At 36.0% G+C, this 23,609-nt stretch overlaps 2 protein-coding genes across 4 annotated transcripts; both read left to right on the forward strand.

Annotated features, from left to right (window-relative positions):
- The first annotated feature begins 9,895 nt into the window (after positions 1-9,895).
- Positions 9,896-12,933, forward strand: LOC126709147 (E3 ubiquitin-protein ligase RSL1). Its single transcript, XM_050409257.1, has 2 exons — positions 9,896-11,632; positions 12,657-12,933. The coding sequence occupies exons 1-2, from the start codon at positions 10,566-10,568 to the stop codon at positions 12,730-12,732; spliced, it is 1,143 nt and encodes a 380-aa protein (XP_050265214.1). The 5' UTR covers positions 9,896-10,565; the 3' UTR covers positions 12,733-12,933.
- Positions 12,934-16,667: 3,734 nt separating this feature from the next.
- Positions 16,668-23,077, forward strand: LOC126709148 (uncharacterized). 3 transcript variants are annotated; one of them, XR_007649325.1, is made up of 9 exons: positions 16,668-17,616; positions 17,717-17,794; positions 19,047-19,901; positions 21,211-21,283; positions 21,398-21,499; positions 21,723-21,757; positions 21,877-21,971; positions 22,390-22,462; positions 22,539-23,077. XR_007649325.1 is itself a non-coding variant. In XM_050409259.1 (9 exons), exons 1-6 carry the CDS (start codon positions 17,754-17,756, stop codon positions 21,726-21,728), a joined length of 408 nt encoding a protein of 135 aa, XP_050265216.1. In that variant the 5' UTR covers positions 17,163-17,753; the 3' UTR covers positions 21,729-21,757; positions 21,881-21,971; positions 22,390-22,462; positions 22,539-23,077. The 3 variants fall into 3 exon arrangements, 2 of the variants coding, with proteins under 2 accessions (XP_050265216.1, XP_050265215.1); XM_050409259.1 differs by having other exon boundaries at positions 17,163-17,794; positions 19,047-19,190; positions 19,860-19,901; positions 21,881-21,971; XM_050409258.1 differs by having other exon boundaries at positions 17,170-17,794; positions 19,047-19,190; positions 19,860-19,901.
- The last annotated feature ends 532 nt before the right edge of the window (positions 23,078-23,609 follow it).

Consider the following 23,609-nt stretch of genomic DNA (forward strand, 5'->3'; position numbering starts at 1 on the left):
ATTTCATGGATGTTATTTTATGAATTTAACAATGTACATGTTATCTATACTACTATTTAAGGGGTTTTTCCTATTAGGGATCCTCATTTTTTTTGTTCAAAAATGCCCCTACTCCCCTGTATTTAAGTATAAACAAAATTAAAGGATAATCTTGTAAAAATACAACTCTAACTCCCACTAAAACATTACATAAAAAATAGAGTTACTCTTCGTTGATTTTTAAATTTCTTTTTCTACTTATAAATTAGATTCTCAAAATAAAAATTATATATATGTATATAATAAAAACACATGTTTTTTTCTACAAAATAGAACCACTAAGGCCAACATTTTCACTTTTTTTCTCCTTATCAAGACTGTAACATTTCTCTCTCTTTTTTCGGTTTTTTTTTTTTTCTTCTAAATTCTAATATCACTTTTTTTTTTCAAGATAGAATGAATAAAAAATTATGACACAAAAACAAAAAAGTTTCATTGCACGCGTGAAGCGCATGTGATGAGACTAATTCAAATATTTAAAGTTTTAAATGATGTGATAATATATACACAAAATTATCATTTTCTAATGTGTACTTAGCTGCTTCAATATGATTTTTTGCCCTTCTTCCAATTTACCTCTTTTAGCTTCACTAAGCAATACATGGAGAAATTGAACTCGAAACATATTCATATTCTCTGCTTTTGTAATGGGAAAACAGAAAAATAAAGACATCTAGAATTTTTTGTTTTGATATGGGTAACTTTGTTATCTAAAATTCACTGGATTTTACATATCATCACCAATGTGGTTGAATAATAAGGTGTGAGGAATCCTTTCACTTAAAAACTTAAGTCATTCAAAAATAACACAACCTAGAACAATGTACGGATCCAAAATGAACAATTTTTTTTTTATTTTTTATAAATCAATAGTTGGAGGTGGTGGTGATGAAAAAGCTATGTTAGGACAAGGGGACATGTACCCCTTGACCCTAACACCAGCCCCTATATATGTTGCTTGCCATCTCAAAATGAATTGTTTTTTATAAATATTTAAAATTTTGATCTCAAAACATATCTAAATCTTAACAATTTAATTGACCCAAATAGGTCCTAGAATGACTTTTTAACATAATTTAAAAATATATATATTTTTGGTTTTTCATGATGTAAAAAGTTTTAGTAAAAAAATATCATTTCCTAATAAAATATATATATATATATATATGTAGGGTCACGTTCCGCGACGAACCGCAGTAGTATTGGGTTCGCACGTGAATGGGCCCAAACAATATCATTTGTAGAGAGTGGGTTCGAAAGGCTAGGCCTTGGCTACCCAGCGGTGGGTTTTTGTGGTGTTCATATGTGATTAAAGTACCTTCACCCTTGGAGTCTTTCTCCTAGAGGTGGACTGGAAGCCCTTCCTTTTTGGCCAGTCTTCCCAGCCCCCTCTTCCAGATTACTTACTTTTTTTTTATACTAACCTGCGTTCGCTTTCCTTCGTCCACGTGTAGGGTCGACATTTCCAAGACTGATACTTGTCCCGTCAATCCAAACCCAAAGTCGTTGGGGATGGTTGATAAAGCTGACGAATATGACTCTGTTAGGTCAGAACCTTGCATGGGAAGGGCAGCTTTTCCTAGATATTTTGGATTTTCTTTCAAACTTGTTCCTATACCGTTTTTGCCCTTCTTCTCGGTGGAATTTTGGGTCTGCCGAGGACTGAACTGTCCTCGGCAACATCTCTGGGCCCTTTTGGGCTTTATGTTATTGAGTTTGGATTGTAACCCTCTTCGGCTTGGGCCTTAAGGCTCCCCATGAATAAATGGGTTCGGCCCATAAATTGCTGGGCCCCACAATAGCCCCTCAAAACCCTACTGTCCGACTTCCTGGTCAGAGAGGGGGGTTTTGATAATACCGAGCATTTATTATGGCTCATTTAATTCAGCCCTTGACTGACGCAGGCCACTCTTCACCTGCCTAGGGAATGTACCGGTCTACAAGATATTCCCCTTGATTTGCGCACGATGCGTTTCTGCCGTTTGGTTATCTGAAGCGCGCCTTTATTATCTTCCCTTTACGAGACCTCTCAGGTTCAACGGTTTTTGATGACGTGGGGGAATAAAACGGGCGTATTCATGTCTGTAGATTTCCTTGGAGATCTGAACTCATTAAGTACTATTTTCTTCGTCCCCTATATAAAGAGAAGAAATAAGAGTGGTTTCTCCCACAAATGAATCCCTTTACTCCTACCAAAATTTGAAACTCTTAGATTCCTTCCGGAGTTTACTCTTATTCTCCGGTTATACCTTAACCTGAAACACACTCACCGTAGTAATAAGCAATGAAAAAACTATTCTCCTCCTAGAAATACCATGTTCTAACGAAGCTCGAAATGGCTCGATCAGGGCAAAGATGGCGGAGACTCAAGATTTGTCTCGCCTTTCTTTCAGCCAAAATCCGAAGCAGGGACTCGTCATGTCACATTTTTGGCGTGACTGAGCCGAGGACACATATCATCAGTACTATCCGCTCTCTCATGAGCATATCTAATATGGCGCCAGCGTGTTAGGAGTCAGGACTGAGGCAGGGACTAAGTGCCCCTGCTTCTTCCTCTCTTCGTTCACTGGCGCCTCCTTCCGCCTCTCTTTCTTCCTTCTCATCTTTTCCCTCTTCTTCTCCTCTTTCTTTTACTCATCTCCTCCATCTTCCTCATTCATCTCCTCCATCTTCCTCATTCATCTCCTCCATCCTCTTCTTCCTTGTCCTTCATTTTCTTCTTCCTTCTCCTTCAACTTTTTCTAAAGAAATTTCTTCTCTCAATAGGAGCAATACTGAGGCAGAGATTGGAGAGACTTTGAAGACGAGTTTAAAAGACACCTGACTGTTTACTTATCTGTATTGCGAATATTATTGTTGCTTCGGTAGTTTACCTTTTGTATAGGCTTGTTTAACCCCCTCTTTGTACGTTGTAATAATTTTTCATATTAATAAAAATTGTTGTTATTTTACTTCGCATATTCTGTTTCTATGTTTTTACAAGTTTATAAGCGCTGCTCGGCACAATAATATAGCATTTGAATCAATGACAATTAAGGCCGAAATACTTGCTGATAAAAAGATGTCACCATAACTTTAATAGCATTATTTGACACAGCAATGCCTATCTGTGAATAACGATACTTACCCAAAACAATGCCGACATTAGAACTGGATGCTCTATGTGATGTAGGAAGTAATCATCTGAAGACATATTTCCCGCAAGAATGAACAACCCCCGTAGGCTACCAAATAGTGGGGCGTCTCGCCATCATCCTAACACTTTTATCGGCCTCAACATTTTAAAGTATTTGAGCCGAGGGCTTTCCCCATTTGAGTAGTGGGCGTCCCAATAGGTTTGAGTCTGAGGACTTCACAACGCCTTGAGTTCGCCGAGGTAGTTGGTTTCCCCACAGGCTTGAGTTCGAAGGCTGTAGTTCAGTTTCTCCCTTTCCTCAGGTATTTCGCGAGGTGCCGAGCAGGAGGTTGTCCTCGGCATCGGCTATTCCTCGGCGTGGGCCATTGTCCCTGGGCCCCCATACAGAACGGGCCTGGGCCGCGAATTCACTAGGCCCACAACTTAAAGGGTATTTATGTAGTTTTTGGTCACGCAGTACTTTTTGGCGTCCCAATGTTCGAGGTGCACCTTCCCGATACTCCTTTAATCCCATGGTTGCAGGTGGCGTTGGAGATTGAGCCAGAACCATCTTGTCTGTAGCGTTCCTTGGGACGCTGCGTGAATCAAATGCCACCACCTTATCTCTTTAAATAAATAGGAGAGAAAGTTGCTTCACCTACGCACCAATTCTTCAGTTTCCTCCCAAATCACAACTCCCATATCCAGTGCTATCCCCCCTTAGCATAACATGTTTGAGGCGAGGGTTAGGGAGAAGAAACTCTCTCCGCCACAGAGGCGTCGTGTCCTCCTGAGACTCAGAATAGTGAGGTACGGGCAAAGGAAGCATAAATTTAAGAGAATACTCCACTTCGATAGAGGGGAAAGGGTGTTTCTCCCTCTTTTAATCAAAATCCGAAGCAGGTTCTGTTCATGCCAGAATTTTGGTGTGTCAGAAGAAAGATTCTCCGCCATCAGCATCTCTGCCCTGTCGCAGGCAAATTTTTGGTGAAGGCTTCTCAACTTCCGGCTCCCTGCACCTTTCCTTCAGCGGTGTGAGGCTCAAGTTGGGTTCCCTTTGCTGCCTGAGTTATGGGCATGTAAAGGCATTGAGGAAGAACAAGGTCTTGGAGCAGTAGCCAACCTCTCCTCTGATTTACTTCCTCGGCTTTATCTTATTCTCTTGTATCTTTCTTTCTTTTTGGTTATGTGGTTAGCTTTAGAATCCAACCTCTCGTCTGTACTGCCTCTTCTGCTTTGTGTTATTCTCTTGTATCTTCCTTTCCGATTATGTAGTGAGCTCTGACATAAGCTGATTCCAGCTTTTCATTGTACGCTGTACTGTTTCTTTGTTTTAGTAAAAATGGAAACTCACTTACTTGTTTTGAATACTGTTCTTTTGGCAACACCACTTTGTGAATGGGTGTGCTCCATGTGTTTGTTTCTTCTCGGCGATATTTAAAGCAAGAACCCGTGAAATACAATCCAACTAATTCTAATTTGCCGACACTACCAGGCATAATAATAACAATTCGTAGTAAGTTGGACTTAGGAAACTAACCTAGATAATGGTTGAACGTTCTGTAATAAGCGCGAGAATACTGTTTGAGAACGACAAATTCTAAATAATTCATCTGAGGGGATGACCCAGCATTGAATGACTTCGCTTATACTTTCGGAAACATGTTGCTCCATTCCGTACTAGTCCCTTTGGTGTTGAGGATCCGAGGGCAAACTAGAGAATCCATGTAATTCAAGAATTAACCCAATTGTTAATGGAGAGTTTACCTCGGGGAGATTCTAAGGTCCACGTAACGTAGTTTTTCCTTTTAAATAGTTGGTTTCCCCAGAGGCTTAGGTCCGAATACCACACAAGGCCTTGGTTCTGTCCAAAACTTGTATTGTCTTTGTAAGTAGTTGGTTTCCCCAGAGGTTTGGGTCCGAGGACCATACAAGGCCTTGGTTCTATCCAAAACTTGTATTTTCTTTGTAAGTAGTTGGTTTCTCCAGAGGCTTGGGTCCGAGGACCATACAAGGCCTTGGTTCTGTCCAAAACTTGTATTCTCTTTGTAAGTAGTTGGTTTCCCCAGAGGCTTGACTCCGAGGACCATACAAGGCCTTGGTTCTGTCCAAAACTTGTATTGTCTTTGTAAGTAGTTGGTTTCCCCAGAGGCTTGGGTCCGAGGACCATACAAGGCCTTGGTTCTGTCCAAAACTTGTATTCTCTTTGTAAGTAGTTGGTTTCCCCAGAGGCTTAGGTCCGAGGACCATACAAGGCCTTGGTTCTGTCCAAAACTTGTATTCTCTTTGTAAGTAGTTGGTTTCCCCATAGGCTTGGGTCCGAGGACCATACAAGGCCTTGGTTCTGTCCAAAACTTGTATTCTCTTTGTAAGTAGTTGGTTTCCCCAGAAGCTTGGGTCCGAGGACCATACAAGACCTTGGTTCTGTCCAAAACTTGTATTCTCTTTGTAAGTAGTTGGTTTCCCCAGAGACTTGGGTCCGAGGACCATACAAGGCCTTGGTTCTGTCCAAAACTTGTATTCTGTTTCTTAATTTATCTACTTCCTGAAGGTTAGCTCCTCGAATAAGGTGGGGGAAACTAGCTTGATGTTTAAAGCCCCTAGACTTGCCATGCAACTGGCATTACAAGGCGTAGCCCCTAGTGGGAACTTGTGTCAAAACAACAACAACGTGTCGCCAGTCGTAAAGGCATCTTAGTAGACCCTTGTTCGACAGAAGCTCAACCCCACCTCCGCTCGAGCTAACGCGCAAGCCCCTTCCCACAGACGGCGCCAATTGTAGGGTCACGTTCCGCGACGAACCGCAGTAGTGTTGGGTTCGCACGTGAATGGGCCCAAACAATATCATTTGTAGAGAGTGGGTTCGAAAGGCTAGGCCTTGGCTACCCAGCGGTGGGTTTTTGTGGTGTTCATATGTGATTAAAGTACCTTTACCCTTGGAGTCTTTCTCTTGGAGGTGGACTGGAAGCCCTTCCTTTTTGGCCAGTCTTCCCAGCCCCCTCTTCCAGATTACTTACTTTTCTTTTATACTAACCTGCGTTCGCTTTCCTTCGTCCACGTGTAGGGTCGACATTTCCAAGACTGATACTTGTCCCGTCAATCCAAACCCAAAGTCGTTGGGGATGGTTGATAAAGCTGACGAATACGACTCTGTTAGGTCAGAACCTTGCATGGGAAGGGCAGTTTTTCCTAGATATTTTGGATTTTCTTTCAGGCTTGTTCCTATACCGTTTTTGCCCTTCTTCTCGGTGGAATTTTGGGTCTGCCGAGGACTGAATTGTCCTCGGCAACATCTCTGGGCCATTTTGGACTTTATGTTATTGAGTTTTGATTGTAACCCTCTTTGGCTTGAGCCTTAGGGCTCCCCATGAATAAATGGGTTCGGCCCATAAATTGCTGGGCCCCACAATATATATATATATATATATATATAGATCTCGTGCTAGAGAGTATGGCAGCATTTGGATTGCGCGTTTGCACGTCCAGCATCTGCGTTTCCCTTTTTTTTTTTTTTGTTTTAGCCGCAATATTTGACTTTTCAGCAACTCCAGTAGGTCTCATGCACTGTTCATGGGACCCATAAACTTCACTTTTCAGCAACCTTTTCATTAAAAGTGGGTTCCATGCCACTCTTTATACATTTAAAATTTTTTTTTTTTTTTTTTGAGAAAGCATTTAAAAATTATTTTGTTACAGTGTTTTCAGTTTTTTGTTTTCAGCAAAATAAGTTGTATTCAAACAGACCCTATAAGGTTGTGCCATGTGACGCATTCCTTAAAGTTCTCTTTATTTAGTTTCCTACTTCAACAAAGTTTGCATTTATATTAAAGTATTAGTTTATTGAATTAACCAATGAAGTAAATGCATATATTAATTATCTATTGTTATGCATTAATTATTTATATTAAATGAAATTATATGATTATTTTAATAAAATCTACATAGAAAATAATTTTTAGTTGGAATAATAATAATAAATTTAGAATATGACATTCTTACTCATGTTCAGTTGATTTGATAACAATTGTCACAAAAGCCATAAAATATATATATATATATATATATATATATATATATTTGTGAATTCACTAAAATTAATCTTAATCCTTTAAATTTCCTAACTCGTTTGTGAGTGTGTGTGTGTGTGTGTGAGCCCATGCGTGTATGTGTGTGTGTGGAAATAACACTGTAAAATGTATTCTATGTAATTAGAAAGATTACTAATATAATAAATATGTTTATTTTGTTATATTAGTTATTTTAAGCATAATGAAATTTTAATATCATTTTTCTAAGATTTATATGATAAACAATTGGTTTTTTATGTGAGAAACAATTTATTTGAAATATGACATTTTTATTTTTTACTCAAATTTAGTTGTTTTTGCAACAATTGAAACCATGTCCAACAAAAAGGAGAATTTTTTTTTTAGTAACACAAAATCAAGAATGTAATAAAAAATAATAATTGAAAGATATATGCATTTTTTAGTAGGCATAAAACATGCCTATCTATATTAGCTATTATATCGTGCAATTTTCAATTTGTAACCACATATATATAGTATGGTTAAATCACTATACTATTCTTAAGGTCCGTTTGATTTGAGGAGTGGAAAAGTGGGAGGATGGAAAATTAGTGGAATGATGGAAAAGTGGGAGGATAGAAAATATTTAATTTTCCCTCGTGTGTGTTTGGTTGGAGGAGTGGAAAAGTGAGAGGATGAAAAACTCTTTTGTTTGGTTGAAAAGAAAAGTGGGAGGATAGAAAATGTAGTTTATATAATTTGACTATTATACCCTTATTACATAATAAGTAATAAATAGATTTATTTGTACTCATTAAATAATATAAAATTTACCAATAATCATATATTTCAATAAGAAGTGTTACGTCTACAACATTTTTCGCAATACTTTCACAACAAAATTTATGTGAAAAGCTGTTACTAATTCTAATTTGAATCCACCACTGAAATTATTTTTTTACTCACCAATATTAACTAATAACAATCTATTACTTAAAATTTATTGTGAAAATATTGTGATAACATTTCTCAATTAGGATTTTTTATTCTTTATATTATTTCTCCTTTCTCTCATTTCATTTCATCCATACGTTTTGTTTTTTTTTTTCCTTGTTTTTCTCCTCCACAAATGTTGTCTTGTCTCTATCCCCCCTTCTTTTATTTTCTTTTTCTCCTTCATTCAAGAACATTCTAGCACTAGCAACTCTCATTCTCTCTCTTTTTTCTCCAACTCGCTCTCTCTATTTTTTTTTTTTTTTTACTTGATTCCAAAACAGTCGTCCCCAACGCAGTCCAAATGGGTCATCTTCGTCCCAAAGCATTTGGCCTAGCCTGGAGCCATTGCTCATCTTCATCCCCAACGCAGTCTAGATGGGTTAGATGGCTTCTGTCTTCTATCTTCTGTCTTTTATCTTTTTTTTTTTTTTTTTTTTTTTTTTTGCTTTTATTGTTATGATTTGATTAATTTTAAAATTGTTTTTTTGAGTTTGTATTCTGATAATCTAATTATACTTGAGTTTAGAGATGTTTGAGAGAAAGATTGTTGTATTTGTAGCCATTGTGTTTGTAGCTATGAAAGGATGGAGAAACGGGGTATTTGTGTAAAAGTGCTTTCACAGCACTTTTCTCTCCACATTTTCCTCCCAATTTGGGAGGATAAAAAATGTGGGCCTGGGAGAGAAAACTTTCTCCCGAATTTTATGTCTTCCCCATTTTCCTTCCCCAACCGAACAGTGAAAAACAGCATTTTCTACCATATTTTTCTCCTTTTATTTTCTATCCTCCATGTTTTCACTCCAACTAAACACAGTCTTAGTGTATTTCTATTTTGTCTATATATAAAATAACTAAAGATTACAATTTTTTACAATAAAATTTATTGAAATATCTTTTTTTATACATTGATAGTTGAGGGGTAGGGATTTTGAATCCTAAATGTTTCTATTGGAAATTGAGATGTCAATTAGTTAAATTACAAGATTTTTGGTATAACTTATTGAAATATTGAAGAAAACTAATAATAAGTTGCACTGTACATTGTGCGGAAACTTAACTAGTTATAATAAATTAAGAACAAACCAAGAAATAAGAAACAATGTTCCTCTTTTATTCATATTTTAAGGCAATTCCTTTTTTATTTTTTTATTTTTTTTGGAGATAGATAGAGTTATACTTTAACATAATCTAAGTGTATATATGTGTGAATCTCCATTCTAAAGACTTGAACCTCGATCTTTGCCCTCACATTTCACAAGCACTTATACTTGTGAAGTGACCACCACACCAAGAGTGCACGGTGGTCTTTGTTTTTGAATATGCATGTGTGTCCTTTTATTCATCCCCAGACACAACCCAAACCCTCACATTCTCATCTTCATTCTTTGTATCTTCTATACTACTAATAACATTATTCTTTGTTTAAGTTTTATCATTTTGTATACTAAAATATTTTCACACAAATTCTTAAACTCTCTAAAATACCCTATATTTTAGTTAAATAATTTTAAATAAAAAAATAAATGGATTAAAATAGTAATTTATTGTTCCTAAGATTTAGGCTTTTTTCTTTCTTTTCTCTATATGAATTACCACTTTTTTATTTTAAATTCAAAATTTTCAAACTTTAAACCCATTTATAAATAACTTTTTTTTAAAAATCACATAGAAAAATATCCTAAAATGATGACATTATATTTATCTCAGTTTTAAACATTACGATACTAAAAAAAATATATATATATATATATATATTTTTTTTAAAAGCTCAATTGCATGCACAAAGTATGTGTGATGAGGTCATTAGAGAAAACAAAAATGGTGATGAAGTGAGGGAAAATATTGTGGAAATCAAAGGAACCATGGAAATAGAGTTAAATAGGGCCAAAATGGCTATATACCACTGTTTACCGAAATATATATCAATCTACTACTATTTCAGAAATATATAGGGATCTATAATTTTTTGAGTACTCAAGTTTGGGGAACTCGAGTTCCATAAACTCGAATTCTTTAAAAAAATAGCCTTTAAATTAGCCAAAAAAAATTTTATGGAACTCGAATACCATGGGTAACTTGAGGGCTCCCAAAAAAAAAAAAAAATTCCAATATATTTCCGAAACCGTATTAGACCAATATATATCTTGATAAATAGTGTCATTGTGTCATTTTTAGATAAAGAATTGACTGGGCTGTGGAGCATGTGGCCCAAACTTTCAAAATGGTGACTAGGATAGTGTAGCAGTAGTATGCTGAACACTAGTACACTAACTTTCAAAAAAAAACAAACAAAAGCAAAAGCATGAGAGAGGGTTAAAAGAAGCAAGAAAAGAAGAAGAAACGGCAGAGAGAGACCCTAAAAATTAAATTAAATTAAATTCTGTCGAATGAAAATGGCTGCTCCATCTCCATCTCCATCTCCTCCTCCTCCTAATGATCCTCTTATTTTTGGGTCCTCATCCTCATCCTCATCCTCAAATCAAAGAGCCAAACTGATTCCCAAAAGAAAAAGGCATCAGCAAATGGATCAGAAACAGAATATTATAGATGTTGTCGAAGTTAACGATGATGATGATGATGATGTTGTTGTTTTGAAAACAACGACCTCGGACAAAGGCGTTAAGGGAACCAACAAGTTCAACGCTATCTCTGTTGAACGCTACTCTGAGAACAGAGACCTTCAACTTGCTATCATGGCTTCTCTGCTCCAATCATCACCTAATTCTCAATCCTGCATCAACCTCGATGATCATCGTGATGACGGTGATGATGAACTCCGAGTTCTTATGTTCAAACCCAAAATTCAAAACTGGCGAAGAACAACTTCTTCTGGTCCTCTTTTGGAAACTGGGCAGTCTTCTTCTTCAAAACCCAGCAATCAAAATGGCTCCGTTGAGTTTATCTGTGAAATTTGCACGGAAACCAAGAGTGGGAATGAGAGTTTTAGCATCAAGGGTTGTGATCATGCGTATTGTACAGAGTGTATGGCCATGTACGTGGCTTCCAAGCTTCAAGACAATATTACATCTATACGTTGTCCTGTACCAGAATGTGTAGAAGGATTGTTGGAGCCAGAGCAGTGTCGTTCTATTCTTCCCAAGGATGTTTTTGACAGGTGGGGTAACGCTTTGTGTGAGGCTCTTATTCCTGGTTCACAAAAGTTTTATTGTCCCTTTAAGGATTGCTCGGCTTTGTTGCTTGATGACACCAGTGAGAGTGGAGAAAGCATAAGGGAGTCTCAATGTCCCAATTGTTTGAGAATGTTTTGTGCACAGTGTAAGGTTCCTTGGCATTCAGGGATTGACTGTGCCCAGTTCCAGAAATTGCATCAGAATGAGAGAGAAAGGGAGGATATCATGTTATTGAACCTTGCCCAGAACAAGAGTTGGAGTAGGTGTCCAAGTTGCAGATTCTATGTTGATAAAAATCAAGGCTGCATGTTTATCAAATGCAGGTCCTCATTTCTTTCTTTATATTGCTAATTCCTTCAGATGTTCCAGCATACTTAATCTAGGACTTTGAATAGATATAGATGAATTAGACTTGTTAATTAGTATGTTTGGGTTGCTTTGCCACTTCCTGCATATTCAATATTGTCTACCATATGCCAATTTTCATTCCATAATCTAGAATTCTAGATAAATATTTCAGCTGATGCTTACCCAGAGATTAATCAAGGCAACAAATCCAACTTATATCCCATTGCAAGCCTAGTGAAACTTACCACAAAAAAAAAAAAAAAAAAAAAAAAAAAAAAAAAAAAACACTGATGCACAAATAGTTTGGATTTCTAGAAATATGATTTTGTGCAGAGGTTTGTGGTTGGACTTTGGAGTATCATTTGTCGCTTAAAATGAGGAGTAATAGCCTTTCTTGAACCATTTTCCTGGTTAACAATAGTGTTTATGTCAAAACTTTTATGTCTTTGTTCCTCAAAATGTCTATTTAGGAGCATGGTTCTTTAATTTTTTATAGGGAAAAACTTAGGTTCAATTACTAAGTGTTAAATCTTAGGTTTCCAAATTAAATTCAACCTCAGGGTTGATTGATCAATGCAGCGGTATTATCTTCTCCCATGACCAGTTGACAGTGTAGTTCATTGGCCAATGTAACCATGTAATTAAATTTAATTGGGTAACCTATGGTACAGCACCTAAGGAACTATACCTAGGTACCCCCCCCACACACACACACATATAATTTCCTTTATGATTGATAAAATTTTAGTTAGGTGCAGATTTTGTATATCATGTGTAATTGATGAGTTAATGTTCTTGTCCACCTACATGCTCAATCTATAGATTAAATTCCTACCTTACTCTATAAACGATAAAGTTGTTATTTAATTAAGGACCTTAGGCATGTGTTGACCCTATTCTTGATGTATTACCTGCACAATCACTACAATTATTTTCAACTGGTATTTTTCTATGAAGTCTTGGATGCTGTAATAACTTTCTTTTTGTGTATTATCACAGGTGTGGAATCGAATTCTGTTACAGATGTGGAACTGCAACAACTCGCTCTCATTTTTGTTCAAAGTGTAAATGTTAGTGGTTAGGAGACAAATTCCACAATGGTCTTTGTATAGATACATTGGGTATTGTCATTTAGTGGATGGCGAAAAGTTAGATCTTTTTTGCCTGAAAATATTATAATTAGTTATGCCGGATAATATTTGAATATTATTTATCTTTTCTAAAGGACCTCAAAGATGATATCTTGACCTTCTTGAAGGACATCTAGATTATCTTACTACCAAACCAAGTATACAAATCTCTTTTCTTTTTCTTTTTCTTTTTTTTTTGGTGGCTTGTAATTGCTTGTTTGTTGAGAATTTATAAGCAACCCGATACTCACAATGGATGTTGTCTGGGACTAGTTTATCCACGTTGGCACTCACAATTCCAATTTATCTACCTGGTTCAAGTTCTAGTTTCAGATTATGTGCCAAATTGGTCTTATTTGAGATAAAGGAATTTTGAGTTCCTCCACAAACTTGGCATTGAAGTCTGCACCACTTAGATTCCCCACCATCTATGAATCAGTATTATCAACCACAACCACAGGATCATTACTTCTGAACTGCACAATGTTCATTTGCAACAATAACAGAGGCTGCTGCCCAGGAGACGCGTTAGTCATTATGTTTTCCTATTGACAGGTAATTAAATACAAGAACAGGAAATTATTTGTCTTTGTTTTAGACCAGGAGCGAAAGAATAGTCCTTATACTTCTTTGTGTCCTTCTGTTTGAAGGAATAGATTATCTAGTACACATTTCTTGTCTCTTAACCCCTATCTTACTCCTTCCTGGTGATGATTGCATTCTTGGGATTGGTTTTCCACCTATGCTTATTTTAATTTCATGTTCTCACCAGTGTGTGTGTGTGTGTGACATGTGTTGTTGGTTGAAGTCCACTTATTTATAAGGCCACTGATTAGTCTGTGAGGTAATGGTCATCACATATCAGGCTGAGGACAACTTCATGTTTGGCTGGACATTTTAAGTGTTGCTTGTGATGCATGCTTTTTGATGGTCCTTCCTGATGAATTGCTTTAAAGAAATGGTTGCCAACATTTAATTGTGATTGTTGGGCTCTTCTTTACAAAGGTTCCATAAGTTATCACATACATATATAACTGTGATTGTAATTAGCAAGCTGAAGTCTTTTCTCATTTATAATTATCATTTTACTTATCAAAAAAAAAATATATATATATATATATATATTAGCAAGCTGAAGTCTAAGTGGCTCTTGATTCTGACTTCTGAGTCAGTTGTTAAGTTGATCCAGACTTTGCTTTGAAATGCTTATGTTTCAAGAAAAAAAATACAGAAGTATGATGTTACTTACAAAATTCAAGTTGACTTCGTATTGGGCACTTTTGCACTTTAAGTATCCGCAAAATGCCAGCGTCTGGCATTTTGCGATTTCCTTCTTTTTTATTTATTTATTTATTTTTAATTGAGAAGCACGTGAAGATGTTGTCTGTCACTGTTCACGGGACAGTGATAGACATTTGACCAGAGAATAAACAGTGGACGGTGCACACCAGTGGGTCCCGTGCACTGTTCACAGGACCCACAAACCTCTTTTTTCAGCAATTTTTTCCTTAAAAATGGGTTCCATGGTACTATTCACACATTTAAAAATTATTTTGCTACAGTGTTTTCAGCAAAATAAGCGGTATCCAAATGGACCCTAAGTATGCGTTTGGATTGAGCTTATCAACCCTGCGTCTGCATTTTTTTTTTTTGGGAGAAGCGCGTTTCTGAGTAACCAGTGGTTTCCTTTGCTCTGAACCTAGGAAATATGACGTTTGTTATGCAAGTCCATGGACTTCTTTGATTATGCTAGGGTATTCGTGTGGTATCAGTTTGATGGAGGCTGGTTTGAGATTGGAATGCTTGGACAATGTAAGTTACTTAGAGTAGTTTAGGAAATGCAAACTCTTCAAGAGACACACTCTTGGTATGATACCTCTCATGTAAGTGTTCATTTAATGCTCCAAAAACTGATTATAAAGTAGTAGGCTTGGTACATTTATAGCCATCAAGGCAGGCTGCTATTGGTTGGCTGGTTTGTTGCACTTGTTGCTCTTTGATTGGCTTACAATAAAAACTTTCTAACTAACCGGCCCTAACTGACTGATCTTACCACTGCCTTATCACTAACTGTTTTATTTCATGGATACACTATCAATCAGTTACAAGAGATCTAATACTAAGAATGCATTATATTACAAGCGCTGCAGGGCAAAGCAACCACATAATGAACAATAGTCCAGCACTGTTATATATCTTGACTGCACTGCATCATGACTTAGCTGCATTAGCTTCATAGCTACAGCAGCATGCTCAGTAGCCACTTGCAAACACTAGGAATGCACTGCAAGTCTGCATCACAGTCCCCTGTCATACGTAATCATTCTTTTCCCTGAAATCATTGTAACAGAATGAGTCAAACTTGGTCTCCAAAGGTGCATAATAATACAAAAGAAATGGCAAGTACTTCTCTGAATGTTGATAAACATGCAATCTGTGGGCTGCATGTCATTGATTGGACCTTTTTTTACAAAATGGAAACCTTGAGTTCCTTGACATTCAAAATAATGGTATCGATTATTTTATTGTGGTATGTTTGCTCTTTTATGTTAGTTTATTATGGGTATTCCTTTGGTACTGTCTATATTTGTATCATGATTAATACTTAAAAAGTATGTTAGGAAGTGGTTGATTTTTTAGGATAGAAATACCTTGTGCTTGTGGTTTAGTAGTCTAATCAACTGGTTGTGATGTGTATAATTGGTTCTATAACCAGTGCTTATACTATTCTGATTATTATTTTTTCTTGGTTTTGTAGCATTTAGATATCTTTTGTATTTCAAGGCTCTGAATTTTAAGCTCAATATCTTTTAGATCATTGTTCAATAGCTGTAAAGTAAGTGATTTAAAATATGTCTTTTCATTTTGGGGTTTTTTTTTTTTTTTTGGACGAACTTTTTGGGGTTTCTAAATGAAAGTGAGTTGATTCATTTTGGTGTGCATTTGGGATTGCTTAAAAAACTAGTTTTTTTTATTATTCAGCTTATTTTTGCTACTATTCATGGATTCTATTGCACTTTTTGGTACTATTTATGGTCCTACTGTACTATTCATGGTCCCACTATACTATTTCAGCTACCTTTTAGCTTTATCTACAGTATTTTCAGCAAAAAGTTTTCAGTTTCAGCTAAATAAGTCGTTCCTAAATAGACACTTGAGTTGAAACTTAAGAATAGATCATTTGATTTTATTTTTTTAGCTGAAGAGTAAGTTGTAATTGTCAAGTTAATGTAAGTACAGGATACAAGATGATAGTGAGCCTAGGCTTAACATCAACCCAATCAGTAACCACTAGGCTGATCCTGTTCTATTCTCCATAGGATTCATTTGTTGAGCTTGAGTTGGGTCAAGACTTCAAATGTGAAAAGCACACATCAAAGATGGTACTAATGATTTTGAGGCATGAGAATGCCTTTTGTCCTGTGGGTCACATAAATTTTAATTTCAAATCCAATTCTGGCATTCTTAAAGATTTCATCAGCTAAAAATGGAGCTATGTCAGTTTCTTGAAAATTAGTATGAAATTCTTTTTGGACTCCTCACCCATGCCTTCTGTTCTAGTCCCCAATATTTCGCACAATTCACTGATTCAGTCCCTGAGGTATCTTCAAACTGTGTAAGGCCACTTCCCTTCTTTTTGTTTAACCTTCACTCTCTCCCTCTCTCTCTCTTAAATATATATCTTAAATTAATGGAATTTTCTTCTTTTTGCAGGGCTTGCTTAAACCAAGTTATATTTTGTCAATATAATGTTATGGTATTCACTTAATTTGACACAATTACCGAAACTGTATTAACTATCATCAACTTGAAAATTGTGTCTGTTCTCCATAGTTCTATGTTCTATTCTTAGCTAATGCAGGTTCCCCCCCCCCCCCCCCCCCCCCAAAAACTCAACTCTCTTTTCTTTCTTCCTTTGTACTTTTGACTAGTTTGTGTTTGTCGGACCATGACCCATGCCATTTCACCTCAAAACCAATTGGTGATGAGAAAAACACATTGAAATCTTTTATGGCATTCGACATTGCGCCCCATGAGCCTACTTTTAAAGTGGTTGTAGTGAGTCAAATTTTGATCCCCCCAACAATTTCTCCCTCACAGTGACACTCTCGCGACTAGAACCCATGTCCTTGGCTCTAATATCATTTGTCGGATCGCGAGTTGTGCCATTCATCCTCAAAACCAATTGGTGATGAGAAAAGAGACTCTCAAATCTTTTATAGCATTTGACATCGCACTTCGTGAGTCTATTTTTAGAGTGGTTGTAGGGAGTTAAATTGTGGTCCTCCCAACAGTGCTCCTTTGCACAAAGTAGTTTTTTTTTTTTTAATTTATTTTTATTTTTTATAATTTATATAGATCCTTCTTATTTATCGAAGAAAAAAAAAAAGAAAAAAAAAAGATAATCGCTACAAAGATGTATAGATCAAAAGCCTATATGTAAGAGACTCAAAAGAAGTTTAATTTTGTAATGGTGAAGCAACTTCCTTGAAATGGACCAGCTGATTTTAAAACACAGAGAGAGATACATAGGCGAGCAAAGAAAGACAAGGAAAATGTTTCAAAAGCAAATGAGGCAATTACAAGAGAGAAAAGAACTAATGAACATAGAGAGAGATTTACTAGATGTGAATCCCCAAGTGCAAGACCAGTCAAACAAAAAGCCACTAAAAGAAGCAAGCAACTGATTATCCGAACTATCCACATCCTCAAACGTCTGCCTATTACTCTTCCCCTAAGTACAACACATCAAACACAATGGAACTAAAACCCAGATGTCTGAAGAATGCTTCCCCAACCAATCCCACCAACCAAAAATAAAAGAGCAGGTATCATCTTTGTTCAGTGCATTCTGATTGTTGTTCTTTAGAATTTCAAATGAGTTATTACAAATTTAATGAATCTCAAAGAGAACAAACTGTGTTAAAGAGGCTGAAGCAGGGTGAGATTGTGGCATTGATAAGTGATGCGGGGACACTTTGCGTTAGTGATCCTGGTATGGATTTGGTGAGTTTTGTAGTACATTCTGGTTTGCTGTTTGACTCTTGTTATTTTTTCATGCCCTCTAGTTTGAAAGATCAGTCATAATAAAACCTCGTTACCCTTTGGTGGGACGCATATTGTGGTAAAATGATCTTGATTGCAATTTTTAGTGGATGTAATACCTTCATTTTTCCACTTGAATTGAGTCAAATTAAAATGGGGTAGAATGATGTGGAAGTACTTCAGCAGTAATTTGGATGTGGTACATGGATATAGATATATAGTTAGGGTTGAGTACTCTTGTTTGTTTATCTTCCCTATTTATCCTCTTGTTCAGTCTTAGCATAAAGGTTAATTGTTTTTATATTATATGTCATTATTTCATAAATGTTGATTGTGTAGAATGCTCATTTTTGCAACAAACAAGAGTTGTATTTATTTCTTCTTTCACTACAAAGTAGGCCAGCATGGTATGAATTTGGCTGGCTTTTAAACTAGGTTCTCTCTCTCTCTCTCTCTCTCTCTCTCTCTCTCTGTGGCTAAGGATACTTTGAGAAGGAGAGGAGGGGAGGGGAGTAGGAGGCCTGAATGCCCCCCCCCCCCCCCCCCCCCCCCCCGCCCCCCTCCCCCCCCCCCCCTGGTTAGCCACTTTGCTGGATGTTTGCAGTTGAGTTTTCGCTGTTGATTTATTTTGAGAATTGAAATGAATACATATTTGAAATCTTAGTGCAGGAAAGGTTATGTGTGGATGAGAATATTATTGTTATTCCCATTCCTAGGCCTTCCACTTTGATTGCTACTCTTTCTGACTCTTGTTTGGTCACTGATGGCATTGCATTTGGTAATTTTCTTACTCATAATGTGGGATAGCATGCTTATTGTAGGATTCAGTGTCCAAAATTTTAAGATGTTGAAAAACATTTTTTTTGTAAATTACTGTAACGACCCAAGGAAAAACGCTAGTCACACTATACCTTAAAAAGACTAGTCACAATTGAGGCTCTTTGTAATTGTTAATAAACCCCAGATCTACCGAGTATATGCCCGATGTGGGACTCATCACACACCCATGCACATCACACAATCAATAAAATTGGGGCATCACAATTACAAACACATCTTGTGAGTTATGAGCCCACAACTTCACCCTTCCTCTTGTTTTTATAAGAGTGGAGGTGCCATTTGTGCACTGGGTACAACTTTTTTTTAGGAGGTTCCATTTGTACTAGAGCTCATTGGCATTAGGATTTTAAACCTTATATTATATATACTGCAGCAATTGGATTCCTAAACATGCTAGATCAAGAAGAGAGAGACTGATGGTTTCTGCAAATGAGTTGGTGACTCAAATATTCTATGTTCCTCCACACAAGCTTCATCAGTTTCTTAAAGAAACTTCTTTGCATTTCAGTGACTCCAGGTAAATTCCTTATCCACCTAAATGTACATATATCCTATTTGCTACTATGGAAATCTCTTTATCTGTTATATAATAGATGCAGGAAAACATATCAACAGTTTACTGGGAAGTGACAAAATTGTAAAATTCTTGCTTTGTCTGTCTGATTAGTAAACTTCTTCTTAACTTGCTTATTGGCAATATGAGCTATGTTCTTTCTTTTTCCTTTTAGTTTGCCCCTCCTTTTCTTGGAAATGTCATATTTGTTTTAAGGGAGTGCTGGAAGTATACACCCAATGTCACTGGATCAACATCAGTAACCTTTTGTTCCTGGGTGAGGATGGGTAACTTATTGATACTATAGCCTCTTGCTTTTAATTAATTCCTAGGTTATTAATTATTGTATGCAGCCAAATTTTGGTTTCTTGATACAATTAGGAGATTATCCTCAGGACTCCTGGTACAATGAGCAGTTTTACATCAATTAGAGGGAGGCGAAATTATACGAGCTTTCACTCCTTTGAAGTTCTAATTATGGTTCATTTCATGTGACGATGGATTACAAAATGAAATTGTATTAGTAAATTCATGTGTAATAGCTGATTTGCTGTGGATATTTACTCTTTTATAAGTAGATATACAGTTCCTTAGAATCAGCTTTGACAATTCATCATAACAATTGTATTGCAGACGATGTTTCATAGCTCGAGAGATGACAATATGCACGAAGAGGTAGGTCCTACATTTTTACATCTTCTTCATGTTGCTTCAGTGAGTGAGAATGTGGATTGTAATGCTGTCTGGACTTCGGAGACTAATTTATCTGCGCTATAATATTTCCTTACCAAATTTGTGTTGAATATAATTATATTAGGCCAAATAGGCACCACAATATTGTGATGGTGACCTATTTGTGGATTGCAATGAGATCTTACTTTATCAACTGCAATAGACAAAGTCATTTATTCATTTGGTTGGGTATATGGGGCACTATGGAGAGGTTTCTGATGCCATCAAGGCACTCAAGAATGATTTCTCTCTCTCTCTCTCATATCTTCTGTTTTTAGTACTCTTCAAGCACCCTCTCCCTTGGTCTGATTTTTATTAAAATGATGAAAACAAATACCTAAAGAGTACTTGCTGAGAACTACACTTGCTATGTCAAAGAAGGACGTTAAAGTTGTTTCAGTACTACATTTATCTTATTTTATGATGCAGCAAAAAGACCGTACCTTCATAGCCATCTGACAGTAATAGGGCTTAAGAGGAGCATCCAACAGAAAAGGCAACAAGAGATAGCAAAAGTATTGAACTTGAAACTCAAATGTTTCTAGGCTCAAGAAACCTAGGATATATTCGAGATATAAATTCATAAATGTCAAAAGACTGCTTAGGGAACTCTTAAATGACTACTGAAATGAGGCTTATTGTAATATTACAGTATAATTCTTAACTACATATGAATTTATAAACAAAAAAAAATTAACCATATATGAATTCTTTTAATTGAAGCTAACCAAGCTCATCAAAAGTCATATTCTAATCCCATAAAGTTACATAAAGAATATGAACATAAGTATTAATTGGTTTGAATTTGAAATTTCTCTTTCAAATTGTAATTAATTTGGTTCAAGTGCTAAATGTGATAGCCATGTAGGGATATATTTGTGTCTATGCATGTATTTGTGCACAATTGTATTTTATCATATTAGTAATACTAGGGAAGTTTGTGAAAAGTAAAGGGTATGTGATTTTAATTAGGAAATTATACTGTGAGTGTGTGATTTTAACAAAAAAACATAAAAAGGATTTGGTAATATTGTGCCTTTTGGAGCAATTAAGTTAAAATGAGTGTGTCCTTTAAAGTGGCCTTGGAGTCTAGAGGTAGAGCCTCCATGAATTTAGAAAAGTCACATGGTGAATAGTAGATATCCTTTAGTATTGTAATTCTTAAGATTTTGTTATATTAACTTCATATTACTTGTTAGACTTTACTTAATTTCAATTAACAGCTATTGGCTTTGGTATTTGCAATCTGTAGATACCTGGATAAACTTTTCAATCAGTATGTCACAATTGTTTGCTCCTTAACTTCCATTCTGGCTTTGGGGGAGGTATGCTTGTTTTACTAAATTTCATGATTTTGCTGGTTTAGCTGAGATGTTTGAAGCTACTACATTTGATGGATTTAAATGGGATTGATTGTCCTGTTGTCATTCATTTGTCAGGTCATTCTACAAGCAATATGCACAAGATATGGACTTACTATCGGGGCCAAGTTCATATGGCTTGTGGGAGTTGTAATGATAATTTTCTATCCTATAGCTTGGGTGAGTTTATTTTGTTCTGTTCACTTGTGAATTTAGACTGATGCATGGCACTTTATGAATTATCCTTGTGTAAATCTTGGACATAATATTTTTTTTATCCCTTTCATTTTACTGAGAAATTGATTTTTTTACTATGGGAGGTTGATAAAGAAAAAAAGCTTCCATTTATTCTTATTATTTCATGGAGAAGCAATCAACTTAATCCTTCTTCTATACTTTGCAGGATTAAACATCAGTCCATGCTTTGTCTGCCAAAAGGTCTGACTCTTTAGCAGAACCTTTAGATTGATATTCTTCCCTTAATCATAGAATATTTAATTTTTATGTACCTTGTGCATGCTATGCTGAATCATTTATTATTTCATTTTTCTTATTAGGTAGAGAATCACATTGTTGGAGCTCCATGTGGTGTGATGGATCAGAACTTAAAGCATGTGGTGAAGCCAACACACTTCTTGCAGTGATGTTCCAGGTATGCATATTAGCTCTGTAGAAAACTACTTGACTACAGTTTTTTCACAGATCAAAAAATGATGTCTAAATTTGAATCTATGCAACCTGCTGAGATATATCAAATTGCTTTCTTAGCTAGACATATTGACCATAGCCCAGTGCTTTTGTTGGTGCTGATTAACGTCATATGTGCTTACTCTAAGTAGCGATAACTTAGACTCATATTCCTTGTTATGGTACTGTCAGTTCATAAATATATTCTTGCTTTAAATTTCCATCTATGGTTTCTTTTTTGAGTACATTTTGTGGACTTCATTGCTATAAGACATTAAAGATTTGAGAGATAATGTGCAGCAGAGATACCTTGTCTGTCTTAATTTTTTATTACTATAATTACATGTCTGCTGAGTTAGTTTGCTTAATTACTTGTCTCACAGGCTTTCAAAGCACTTATAACATCGGCAACTTCAGATGAGCAACATATGGGATCTTGGAGAACTATTGTATGAGGTATATTTAAATTTTTAGTATTGATAAATTGTTAAGCGTGTTGTGTGTTTTGAAATCCGCTTATGCATATATGTAGGTAGGCCTCAGACGGAAATAAAGCAATGGAGACTAGTGACATCTGGAGTATCAGCCCCTTGTATTCCTTGCATGGCTAGCAATAAAAAATTCTAATGATTTTTTTATATTCTATAATGCATGATTTTAAATTCATTCTATGAACGTATGTTGTCTTTTAGTAGGCTTGTAACAGGGACTGGAAAGTTATTTCTAACACTAACGATTTGTTCTAAGGCTTTGCAGAGCACCTATTGAATTTTTCTGATTTTCTAATTGTTTTTGTGATTTAGGATTTTTGAAATGCAATGGGGACAGATTGAAGATAGCTTTTGTTGAGGACATTACACATATAGCAGGATTCAGGCCAAAAAGAAAAGGAAAGACCAATTAATTTCACTATCAAAAGTTTTTGCTTCCATCATGCAAAATTTGTACTAAGCCCATGGTTTTCAAACCACATCAATGTTTCTAATTCAATTATCATTATGTTACTCTATAACAGGATAATCATCATGAATGAGGTTTGTAGCTTTTATATGTCCTAGTTATGGGCATGCATGGTCAAGTTGTTTAGCTAGTTTTATATGGCCTAATAATTATGGGCATGTATGATCACCATTTTAGTCATTGTTGATAGCTGGGAAATACACTTCATATTTGGCCAAAATTTTTTCCATTTATGCTTTGCCCAACACCTGGCTGCTACCTGGTCGGTCAAATTAGGCAATGCTCATAGGAAAGAGTTTTCCTCCAAACCGGTTTAGAGGAAAGTTCCTTCAATTCACTATGTGGCAACTTGCAAAACTATCCGCATGTACTTTTTGAGTCACATGACTACTTGTTTAAATGATTTAATAAATCATGTGATTTAATTCTTGTGGATGGTCTTATGAACAGCCATGTAATAGGTGATCTGGTTTTGAGGAGAATTTTGTCCATGCTTATATGGGTGGCTTAAATTAGTCATGGGAGCTGCCTACGTTCATAATAAAAATGAATCCTTATCATATGAAAATGTGGGTTGTTTACTGCTTTAGTTATGTTGGAAGTGCTCTTACTGTGTCAGTCAGAGGTAGCAACAAAAAATATG

Source organism: Quercus robur, chromosome 12, assembly GCF_932294415.1.
Source record: "Quercus robur chromosome 12, dhQueRobu3.1, whole genome shotgun sequence".
Lineage (NCBI taxonomy): Eukaryota > Viridiplantae > Streptophyta > Magnoliopsida > Fagales > Fagaceae > Quercus > Quercus robur.